Raw genomic sequence first — 11,981 nt, forward strand, 5'->3', positions numbered from 1 at the left:
TCTTTCTAGTTTGCTCATGTTCTGTCTCTCAAAGTCATCCTCCATGCTATTGTCAGCGTCTGCCCCCGTCTCATTCACTGTCTGAGAGGAGTCCTTTGAATCATCTTGGGACAATCTCTGGAGGATTCTTCCGAAGAAGTCATTCAAAGTTTTGTTCTTCTCCAAAGAAACTTTTTCAACATCTACCTTGGTGACCTTCTCTTCCACCGGTTTTGGAGCTTTGTCCAAACTCACCACATCGACAACATAGTCTGGAAAATCATCAAAAACTTCACCATTGACATCAAGGATTTTGTATCCAGATGTTTCTCCATAGCCAGTAGATGTTTCCCCATCGTTACTTTCCACTATTACTGCTCTTTTCTGTCTCTTCGCTTGGTCTTCATTCAGCTCTCTGTCCAGCTCGTCCAGAATATCTTCAGGTATCCCCCCATTAGAGAGGATGTCATTGTCCTCCTCGTCGCCCACGTTGACATACTTCAGCTCGCACACCACTTTCCTCTTGCGTGGCTTTCCTTCCACGGCGTTGTCCTGCTCTGTGTCATTTGCTGGCAGCTTCTTGCAGATCTGAATGGTCATGGTCTTGTTCCCTTGGCTTCCACGGGCCCCTCTCGCCATCATGGGGGCGTCAAAGTAGTCCTCAAGGTCGTAGTCAATCTCCTCGTCCACCAGACTGTGCATGTTCTTGGCGCAGGAGTACACAGAATATTTGGCGCTCATCCCTTTGTTTTTCAGGTTGGGGTCAAATGCGCTGATCTCCCACTCACCTGGGCAAAGTCGGAGACAAAGACAAAGAAAAGTAACCATGAAAAGAGGGTCACATCATTCATATGCTAACTCACTGTTAGGGACATGCCACCTATTTACATTAGTTATTTTCCCCTCCAACTAGTGCATCTGTTTTGCTGTATGTTAACTTTGACCACACTCCACTTGGGTTATGACAACAGTGTTGAAATGAGCGAACTACACAACACTAACCCTACGGTCCAGAAATTCCAAATGGGCAAAACCCTATAAGATGGCACTATAGTACTGCTTCATGTCAACAGCTACACATTGTGTCTAAAATTAACAGATGTTTTTGTTGTGGCTTAAAGCAAACTCTGGTTAAAAAGCCGCAGTTTATGAGGCACTATCAACCTACAGCTAGATATCATCACTGTATATAATCCCACTATCTCACCTGTCTATACCCAGAAAAATGTTGCTACATAAAGACTTGTGTTTTATGACCCTTGTGGTGAAATATTCAACAAACTGATATGAGGGAGATGGGCACCCTAAAGCGGTAAAATGAAGAGAACCATGCATCATGTTTTGTCATTTTAAACAATGCGTCAGGGGAGTTTCCTTGAGTTTTACCCACCACCACAGGACATGACTGTGCACGTATGCGTATATTTCAGTGTTTCATAAGTGGCGTCTGGGTTGAACTGTGAAGAAAAAAGGGTCATATATCGGTTGTTTACCAAGTGTCTCCATCTCTGCTGCAACGGTTTCTCCGCTCATGGGGAAGAGTGTGAGGACGGTATCATAAACCTTCTCTCTCTCAAAGGGGTTTCCTGTGAAGTAAACGGACAGGAAGTTGCCCTGTGTCCCCACGTTGGCCAGATGCCAGAAGGTCACCTCGGTCAGGCACGTCCTGAAGTGGAGGTTGCTGTGCATCAGGCCGTTGACAGCTGAAAAGGACAGACAGGGTCATTCAGAGGACATGGGGTCACAAAGCAAAACAAAACAAAACAAAACTGCCTGAATTAGACAAAACATACTGTATTTGAACCTAGCTAACAAGCTTTAGTCTTTGCTCCGCACCAAAACATAGAAACAACACATCAACACAATGTGCAAACACCCCCCATGTTATTTGCAACATTGTGTTTTGACTGTTCGTCTGTCAGATTTTAAAATGAGATTACAAGCTAAAACACACTCTGTGTGAGATGAGTAAATGTACTTACTGTGCATAACGTTGGAGTCATAAAACCCTGAATCAAACACGTTGATGGACGATGGGTCTTCACTGTACTTTTTAATGTTTTCATCCAGGTACCAGCTTTTGTTTTCATCAAACACAGCAAACATTAAATGTTTCTCTTTGTCTGAAGTTACCTGCAAACATACACAAGGTGCATTAATTCAAATCAAATTGCAAATTCACATGGTCAGTCAGATGTTCACCGTAGAAGGTACGCATTCACAGTAATAAACATTTTAGAGTAGTGTTCTTTTCAAGGTTAACCCATAAACATCATCTGCCTTTAACGACACAGACAGGCACCATTTGGTGTACGTGGCACTATGTGTGTGTGTGTTTGGGGGGGAGGGGGGTGCAGGTGAATGAATGTATGTATTACAGTATGTATGTGTGGACACAACTTGGTTTTTGAATCTGTAAATAGAGTTACATATTGCACTTACCACTCTTCCTGACCTGTCCAGCGATCCTTTCTTGCAGATGATGACAGGCCCCACCAGTCCAGAGGCCAGGTCTCTCTCGGAGTCCAGTGTGCTCTGGTACAGGCGTGTGAGACATCTCGGGTCGTCAGTCGTGGGTCCGTCCTCTTCCGTCACCTTCCAGAGGTAGGTATACGTCTCACCAGGATTTATTGCAAGAGTGCTCATGTCCTTGTGAGATGCTAATGATTTGTGTTAGAAAGGTGAAAAAAATTATTTAGTATGTGTAGTACTATATGATCTACAGTACACCCCAAGTACATCAATCGCCCATTTCACATTCTTATCATCTTAAAAAAAAAATCTAAATTAAGAATAATAATCTTTAGCAGTTTTCATCCACATACTTCTGGTTTAAGACCTTGTTGACTTAAGTATTTGAAAATAATTCAACTACATTTAAGTTCGACTGACATTTCTGAATGAATAAACTTCCCAATCACTCCCTCTCTCTGTCTTACCTTGGCCATGTAGTGGTCGAATGTTCGTCAAGCCACTTGGATAGATATTGTATGGCCGGCTAGCCAGATTCCTGAAAACAATCTGTGGGCAGATTTGGAAAAGACCACAAATCACAATACTGTAAACATCAAATACACCAGTAGAAAGGTATTCCGCTGCATTTGTTAACATGGTATATTGACACAGTATTTCAGGTGCTGTACTCACTTGAAATTTGTCTCCAACTTCTGCGGTGAGTACCGGTCCCATCAGTCTCCTGTTGCCGTGGTCATCGGTGCTCTTCTTCTGGGTGAAACTCTTGTCCTTGTACTCCACAAACATGACCTTCTTGTATTCCTTCCCCAAGCGCTGCTCACCCCTTCTCAAGCTCTCAGAATCAAGGAGACTAAAATAGTATCATAAAAAAAGAATGGTAGACACTATTACACACTGATCCTCAATGATTGGCTTGATCGACTAAATACTTTGAATATAGAATGGTGGAAAACAGTATTATATAGCGATATTCCTATCAATAATTCTGTCTCCTTCTCTCTCTCTCTCTCTCTCTCTCTCTCTCTCTCTCTCTCTCTCTCTCTCTCTCTCTCTCTCTCTCTCTCTCTCTCTCTCTCTCTCTCTCTCTCTCTCTCTTCCTATACATCCCTCCGGTCTGTCCGCTCTTGCACACACTTACACCAGACTGCCATGCACGCAGGACTGCTGATGAAAGGCTCAGTAAAGTCCGGCTGTGTGCTTACAGGGTCCTAGCTAACCACGTCGACCAACATGATTGTCAGTACCTGTCAGTCATCATATATACATACAGTACATAAAAGGGCCCAACATGTCTATCTCTTTTTGTCTGTCCACTCCATCTCTCATATGGCCTCCTGGTCTAGGTTTGAGACACAATCACAATAGAGCACAATATATCAGTCTCCTTCTCTTACCTGTCATTATAGGGTACAAGATATCTCTCTCTCTCTCTCTCTCTCTCTCTCTCTCTCTCTCTCTACCACTGTTTCTCCTCTCTCCCCTCCATCTCTCATGTGTTTCCCTGTCTATCTCTGTCTGTCTATCTCTCTCTCTCTCACCTGTCCCCCTGCTCCAGGCTCGGGGCGTAGTCCCAGGTGACCTCCTCTGCAGCGATGTAGTGGACCCAGTGTGTGGACCCCCTGCCCCTGTTGGCAGACCTCAGGACGGACGCCATGTCCCCTCCCTGGAACACGATGTTCCCCAGGAAGGAATCAAAGTCATCATCAACCTTCACCTCCTCACCCTTGACGTTTCGCTGTTCTGGCGTGATAGGCGCTGCACAGTTCTTTATGGTGAAGTTGGCACTCATGCCCGCTAAGAGAGAGAGTCAAGACAAGGCAAGCAAATTAGAGGGCTTGAAAAATCGATCTGAGCTGGAAAAATAGTCAACCGACACTTGGCTTGATGATTATTCAATGGATGCAGACAGAGTAGACCAATCGGCTGTGGTGGGACTGGCTGCTTAATCTGCTGCAGACATTTAATATGCATGCTAAGAGTTTTAAGAAGATGTCTGTTTTCTGGTGGGCCTACAGCTCGACAAAGCATGACTCGGCCACGTTTTGCTTTACGATTGAGCTATGTCATGCCTATTCCAAAAGCAAAAAGTGGCGGCCGAGTCACGCTGTGTTGAGCAGTAGGCCTACTAGAAAACCTGCAGTGGAAAAGAGGCATTAGAGACCTGTTCTTAACTGAGAAACCCAGTCAGCATCACATTAATGATATGAATACCACTATCACTGTCACTATTGAAATGAAATTACTCTCATGTTACTCTGAATGACATGTCCTTTATATCGTTTTTCATCCACCATAAGCAAACCATTTCAAGTTAAAAAAAAATACAACTCTCAATGGAAATACATAGTTAATATTAAAATTTAGAGTGATCCTGCAACATCCGTCTCTGACCTACAGTACGCATTGACTATACAGACTAGAGGTAAGAAGACTGATAATGACCAATGCTTAACACATGCTACAGAGCGATGTCGCATCTGTCCACCGGCCCCACCCCCCCATGTGTTGTACGGTAGGTACCTTGTCTATGGGAGTGGATGCGGCATGAGATCTGAAAGGTCCCCTCCTCCGGTGGCTTCATGAGGGCCGTGGTGAAGGTCATGGGGGCCATCTCCAGGGCAACCTTCCTGTGGTTCATCACCTGCAGGGAGTGCTCCTGGAACTGGATGGAGTGGATCTCCGGCGAGGTCCCCAGACCAATCAGGTGCCAGTATACATCGCTATAACCCTGACACAGATTCAGACCTGCAAAAACAAGACGTGTGTGTGTGGGTTTAGTGAATGGAACAACACAACTAAGAGGAAACGTGGATGCCATAATGTGAGGATTGCAAATGTCTTAAATATTGACATTCCGTCTTTCTCCTATTCCACAAGCAATGTCACTGAGGCAGTTTTAAACCTGCAATAACTGTGTGTGTGTGTGTGTGTGTGTGTGTGTGTGTGTGTGTGTGTGTGTGTGTGTGTGTGTGTGTGTGCGTGCGCGTGCGTGTGTGTGTGTGTGTGTGTAACAACAAATCAATTCCAGTTTTATTTTGCTTTGGGTGTTTCACTGTTTACAAAGTCTAACTATGATGACAATTCCAAAATAAAATGTTCCACCTTTAACACAACACACATTTGTGTAGTGAAAAGAGTAATAAAAACTATGAAGAAATGAGGAAAGAAGGAATGTGAAAACTGTAAATATCATATGTTGTATTCAAACAGCCAGTATATTTGTTTTGTGGTTATTTTCATTGCTTGTTAAAAGTTCTTCCTATTCCATAATCTCTCTCTCTCGTCATACGCCGTGAACTTGGGGAGGACATACCAGGTAAAGTTGAGTTGTAATATCCATTGATGGTGTGGTATTCTCTGGTGATATCAGGCCTTCGGAATTTGTCAATGGACCTCTCCAGGTTTCTATACCAGCTTTTGTTCTCATCAAAGATGGCAAACAGCAAGATGAACTCAGGAACATGTTGTTCTCCTTTATCTGTCAGAACGCCTGTAAGAGATGCAGAGAAGAAATATGAATTATCTTCAGAGAAAGTATGTACGACATGTGAAATGTACCTCTCCTACGTTGAAAAAATCCACCTACAATACATCTCCATCTACAGTGAGAAAATCTGCACAGGCTGTGTATTCCAAAGAGACTTTTAAACAGCCAAGCGGCATGACCGCTTATTTCTACGCAGTCAAAAATGTAGTGTTGAGTGTAGATTACTTTGGGACCAAACACTCTTGAAGATATTAAATTCTCTCTAAGTGTTGAATTAACACTGCATTTTCCCCTGTGTAGCAGCTAACTCTGATTATGACATGGTTTTCAGTTAGTCATGGATGGAATGGAGGCACAGCACGGAAATGTTTAGCTTCATGTCCCGACCTGCTTTGCAGATGAGTAGGGGGCCGATGAGTCCCGAGTTGTAGTCCCGGACGATGTCCACGCGGGAGGAGTAGGAGTAGGTGAGGCAGTTGGGGTCGGTGGCGGTGGGGCCGCTCATGATGTTGATGTCCCACACGTACTTGTAGTAGGCGCCTGGGGGCACGGCGTCGTCGCCCTGCTCCTGACTGGCCGAGGAGTCATCATAGCCCGCACCTACAGGTAAGATCACGGCAGGAGACACACATCACAGGATTTCATTAAAGGATTTCCCCCATCGGCATAGAGAGAAAGGTTTGCGTATATCATATGATGGGTCTTGGGAAACTGAATTTTTAATGAAGAAAGTTATGAAGAAAGTTATGATTATTTTCCCCATGGGCTACACATTCTTTTATCTGTTTTTATTATATCTTCATAACCTCCAGATGCCAGCAGGAGACAGGCCATATGGGTCTCATTAAATACTCCCTCCCATCAGCACACAGGAAAAAAAGGTTCAGATACATGATGGTGCTGCTGCTCCCAGTGATTTTATTACATACACACGTTTTAACCATATAGGTCTTCATCAGGTATACTTTATTCCTGAATATCGAGTAGACTTTTTTTATCCCAACCTTGGTTGGATGTGTGTACAGCTCTCTAATACTAAATACATCATGGAAAAAAACTGATTTTGTAATGAAGAGACCACCTCAAGGAGACAGACCATCGGGTCTTATTAAAACTTCTTTCCCGATCAGTATTGAGAAAAATGTTATGATACATACATAATGGTGCTGCTTCTCCTAGTGGTTTAATTAGATGCACAATTTTTCGACCACATAGGTCTGGGTCATCTACACTTTTTTGTGATTATTGGATGGACTTTTTAGCCCACACCGAGTTAGACGTGGGCGCAACTCTCTGCGATCAGGCACATACTTGGGAAATTTTTGTAATGAGGCAAACACCTCAAAGAGACAGAGCATAGTGTCTCATTAAAACCTCTCGCCCATCCGCATCAACACTGGCAAAAATGTTCCCATACACGATTGGTCTTGGGGAAAACAAACTTTTGATGAAGAGAGTTAAGAAGAAGAAAGTTGTGATATTTTTTTCCAATGAGGTCATATTTTTGCCTTGTATTTCTATGTACAGCCTTTTTCAGAACATGGCAATGTTCCCTTTATGTAGAGTGCAACCAGTTATGGTGTGGACATATATCACATAGCACATAAGGAACTAATAAAAGTAACCAATGACAATATTCAACAAAAATGAGAGGGGACTAACCTTCGGATTGCTTCCAGTATGGAATACCGATTGGGGAAATACTGAAGTTTTGTGACGCAAAGTTTTTGAAATGGATCACAACTTTATCATTCACCTGGGCACGGATTGTGGGACCTTGGATACCTGACAAACACAATGAAACATTCATGTGAAAGTGGAAACGTGTGGAAAGTCATACATAACTTGAGCATACCTTTAATCATGAATGTATGAGACTATGCATTTTAGATTACATTACATGAATGAGATTTTACATTACATCAAACATACATTTTCTTGTGTCATGACATACTGACCTGACCATGGAGGTTTTGATTTCTGTGTTTTAAAGGTGGAGTCTGTAAACTCTCTGTAAACGGCCTTGGTATATTTCGGGACATCAGGTCTGGAAATAAACAAGATAAGAGATGAAAATGAGGAAACGCTCTGTAACTGGCAGAACATGGCTCATTAAGATTGTGGCTTGCCATTGTTCAAAAAAAAAAAAAAAAAACATTACAAAGAATTTAGGGTGTTGGAATTTGTTATTTTCACAGCCAGCAGGAAGGCAGGCAACTGTGGCTTACAGTAATGGCTAGAGAGTTGTTCTTAGGGTCGAAGGGTTGCAGAGTCAAATCCTGTATGGTACCCATAGAATAAATATGGGTGGAGGACCACACAACCAGTGCCTTCCTGCATCCTCATCAATGGCTGGTGCCCTTAACAAGACATCTGACTCCACATCTCTCAAGGGAAATACTCTTTGAATCTAAATAACTGTAAGTCTCTGCATAAGACTATGGGCTAAAGTAATGTGTAAAATAGTGATATTTTACACTTTTTGACAGTAATACAGCTTGTTATGAGCCCATAGTTGTTGTTTGCAGTTGCTGATGAATCTTTCCTTAATCGTGTCATCGTAAACATTATCTCTGTTTTAAAGGAACCCTAAACCCATCTATGAAAACATGTACTAGAAATAAGATGACTTCAATCATCAAACTTTAGATCTATACTGTAGTTAGTCAAAGTTATGAAAGTTGTGAAAGTTGAGCAGACATGGAGAAATACATCTCCTGCTCCTGGTACCTTTGTGCTGAGGCTGCGTCTGAGTGCAGGTAGCTCCAGGTCTCCTCCACAGCAGCGATGGAGTACTCCCAGGTCTTGCTTTGGGCCCCGCACGGCTCCAGGAGGAGTAGAGCCCACAACAGCAGCATCTTCATATTCCTCTTCTTCTTCTTCTCCTCTTTCTTCTTAATATACTCCCTCTGTTTCCTTTGTTTTTCTTCTTCTGGGCTCCTTGATCAGTCTCTTCAGACTCTTCAGCCCTGTCTGCTCTGAGCAGGAGGTCACGGTGGCTAGAATTTAAGGGCTTCTCCGCCGCACGGCCGGAGGGTGTGGGTTGGGGGGTGTGTTCATAGTGAGTCCTCGTAGTAAGTGCTGCTGGTGGTGAAAGTGAGTGAGTGAGTGTGTGTGTGTGTGTGTGTGTGTGTGTGTGTGTGTGTGTGTGTGTGTGTGTGTGTGTGTGTGTGTGTGTGTGTGTGTGTGTGTGTGTGTGCGCGCGCGCATGTATGTGTGTAAGAGAAAGAGGAAAAAGTAAAGAAGAGAGAGTGACTAGGGGAACTGAAGTGAGAAAGCAGTCCAGACACAGGAGGAAGCTGACGTGAGAAGGAGGGAGAAACAGAGAGAGAGAGAGAAAGAGAATAGGAACAAGTGAAAGGAAGAGGAGAGGGAGCAGGAAGGGTGAATTGAGAGACAGCGAGCGAGAGGGCTCGCGCCAAGAAAGTTAAAAGGAAGGAAAAGGGGGACAGAGGATAGAGTTTAATCAGCACACACATTCCTCCACTGCAGACGCCTGCTTTACCCCAGAGTACACTTTATTTGCTCACATTGTTGATTAAGCAAAAAGATCAAAATTAATATTGAAGAACCAAGACCGTACTTTCCAAGATGTAAACACATCCTGTTCCCCAATACCGGCATTCTCAGAAACCCTCAAACCGAAAGAGAAATGACTGAAATGCAAGCTTTACTAGAAAACAAAACTTATACGTTTAGTCCTGTGTTTTTCAAAGTGGGGGCCGAGGATCGCTGGGGGCCCGTGAGGGGATGCTAGGAGGGCCGCCCGAGGCTGGTTGGCAGGAAAAGTAAAAATAAACAAAAAAAAATGAAAAATATTCAGATAAGTTATACTTATTCTATTTTTTTTTCTAAATGTATTTTTTATAGGCTTTTCCACCTTTATTTCAGATAGGACAGTGAAGAGCATCAGGAAGCGAATATGGAGAGAGAGACGTGGTGGGGATGGCAAATGACCCGGGCCGGATTCGAACTCTGGTTGCAACCCTTGGGCATGCAAGCCCAAATGTGGGGGCCTTATAGTTATACTTATTCTATTGCATTCTCAGAACATTACTACTGTTTTCGTAATTTTATTTTGTATATTCCAGTGGGGCACTGCCTCACACACCTAGACAACTGTATGGGTATACTGTATATGTGAGTATTTTTTGAAGTGGGTATACTGTTTATATTTGTGCTATTCAAAATAATGGATCAATCAATTTTAAGTGGGTATACTGGAATCCCTGAAATTTGGAAGTGGCTATACTCCGTATACCTGCGTTCTGGGGCAGTCATGGGTGAGCGGTTAGGGCGTCAGACTTGCATCCCAGAGGTTGTCGGTTCGACTCCCAACCCGCCAGGTTGGTGGGGGGAATAATCAACCAGTGCTCTCCCCCATCCTCCTCCATGACTGAGGTACCCTGAGCATGGTACCGTCCCACCGCACTGCTCCCCATGCGGCGCCACTGAGGGCTGCCCCCTTGCACGGGTGAGGCATAAATGCAATTTCGTTGTGTGCAGTGTGCAGAGTTCACTTGTGTGCTGTGTCACAATGACAATGGGAGTTGGAGTTTCCCAATGGGCTTTTCTACGTAGACTACACCACTGATGGAAGCCTTTGCCTATGTCCATTATGTGCTGCCTGCTGTTTGCGCGTGAAAATGGTAGGCCGGTGGAGAATATACTGCAACTGTCTTAGAATTCCTTATTATCTATACATGTTTATATGTATTGTGTTCTTGTAATACTTGAATGGGTGTAGGAATGCACCAACTCCATCGCATTGTGAAAACGGGTGCACAGAAAAAATAGTGTGCATGGGCCACATTAGGGGGGCAGTGGCTGGGATCTACCTTGAGCCTATATGGGGGGCCTTGTGACGATAAAGTTTGGGAACCCCTGCACTATACTGTAGTTTGGATTAGTCAACGCATGTTCAGGTCATGGAAAATATACTGTTGGGCAAGAGTGTCTTATTACCCCAGTTCCTGTGGTCGACAGTGACACTTTGTGCAGCTCTGCTCCCTGGTGGAGAAAGTGAGCAAGTACACCTGGCAGTGCTCTGTTAACGTTCGGCTACCAAGAAAAGGAGCAAAAAAACAACACTTAGGCTACTCATACTTGAACAAATGTAATATCATGTAATAACATGTGACAGTTACACTGTTGCATGTACCTTTTGCTTGAATATAGCACCATGCTTCATGCTCTCATCAAAGGAGAGCTGGGGCTTGGGCTCAGCTTCAGGTTTCCTGTGGAGAAATGTCAGCTCAACTGCTGTCAGGAACTGGTGGAGCTGTATTAACAGCATTTTACAACAATTCTTTCCACCATTACCTATATTTAACATTCTTTAGGCCTACCTCAACTTAATATTGTATTTTCCCTACACACACAGTTGACAAATGTTGTAGGCTTATACACATATAATAGGCCTACCATGACAAGATACAGCTTGTTCTGCCTGTTGAGAAAGGCTAGAGTAGCCTACCTGCCCCCTTGCCCAGAGACTCCAGAAGTGATGCGATTTGATTTCTGTGGACACATCAGAGCAAAATACAGAGAGAGAGAGAGAGAGAGAGAGAGAGAGAGAGAGAGAGAGAGAGAGAGAGAGAGAGAGAGAGAGAGAGAGAGAGAGAGAGAGAGAGAATGGTGGTTGGAAGATGAAGACATGTGGGGATTCAAGCAAGACACTATCACAGACAAGACGCACAATCTACTAGGTTTTCAAAGTGGGGGCCCTGGGGGTCTGCGAAAGGGTGGGGAACACTAGCCTGACGAGTCAGACGTTTTGGAGAAAATGGAAAGAAGTATTAAAGTCTGGCTTCTCGCCAGGCTAGGGGAACACAGCATGTTGGAGGGAAAAGTAGGCATATCGCAAAACACAATAACTCACTAAAGTGTTAAGTAGGCCTAACTGAAGTAAACAAAAACATATGCCAAACAATATCCCCCTGAGTTAAGAACCAAATGAATGAAATGTCCTCATTCACAGACTAAACTGCTACGATCACGACACAATCTATTTATGTTTCCTGCTGTAATTGCATGGATT

General features: G+C 43.7%; 1 protein-coding gene across 1 annotated transcript in view; it reads right to left on the reverse strand.

Moving 5' to 3' along the window:
- Positions 1-8,943, reverse strand: part of f8 (coagulation factor VIII, procoagulant component) — a 19,830-nt gene extending 10,887 nt beyond the window's left edge. Inside the window, exons 1-13 of the mRNA XM_063189495.1 lie at positions 8,672-8,943; positions 7,900-7,988; positions 7,604-7,726; positions 6,329-6,541; positions 5,768-5,944; positions 4,975-5,199; positions 3,993-4,248; positions 3,127-3,304; positions 2,919-3,000; positions 2,422-2,639; positions 1,962-2,112; positions 1,473-1,682; positions 1-767 (exon numbers count right to left, since the gene is read on the reverse strand). The exon at positions 1-767 is cut by the window's left edge and continues 365 nt beyond it. Coding sequence (XP_063045565.1) covers positions 1-767; positions 1,473-1,682; positions 1,962-2,112; positions 2,422-2,639; positions 2,919-3,000; positions 3,127-3,304; positions 3,993-4,248; positions 4,975-5,199; positions 5,768-5,944; positions 6,329-6,541; positions 7,604-7,726; positions 7,900-7,988; positions 8,672-8,805 — 2,823 coding nt within the window. The 5' untranslated portion in view covers positions 8,806-8,943. The remainder of the gene's footprint in view (positions 768-1,472; positions 1,683-1,961; positions 2,113-2,421; positions 2,640-2,918; positions 3,001-3,126; positions 3,305-3,992; positions 4,249-4,974; positions 5,200-5,767; positions 5,945-6,328; positions 6,542-7,603; positions 7,727-7,899; positions 7,989-8,671) is intronic.
- Between the last annotated feature and the right edge of the window lie 3,038 nt (positions 8,944-11,981).

This window comes from Engraulis encrasicolus, chromosome 23 (assembly GCF_034702125.1).
Source record: "Engraulis encrasicolus isolate BLACKSEA-1 chromosome 23, IST_EnEncr_1.0, whole genome shotgun sequence".
In the NCBI taxonomy this organism is placed as follows: Eukaryota; Metazoa; Chordata; class Actinopteri; order Clupeiformes; family Engraulidae; genus Engraulis; species Engraulis encrasicolus.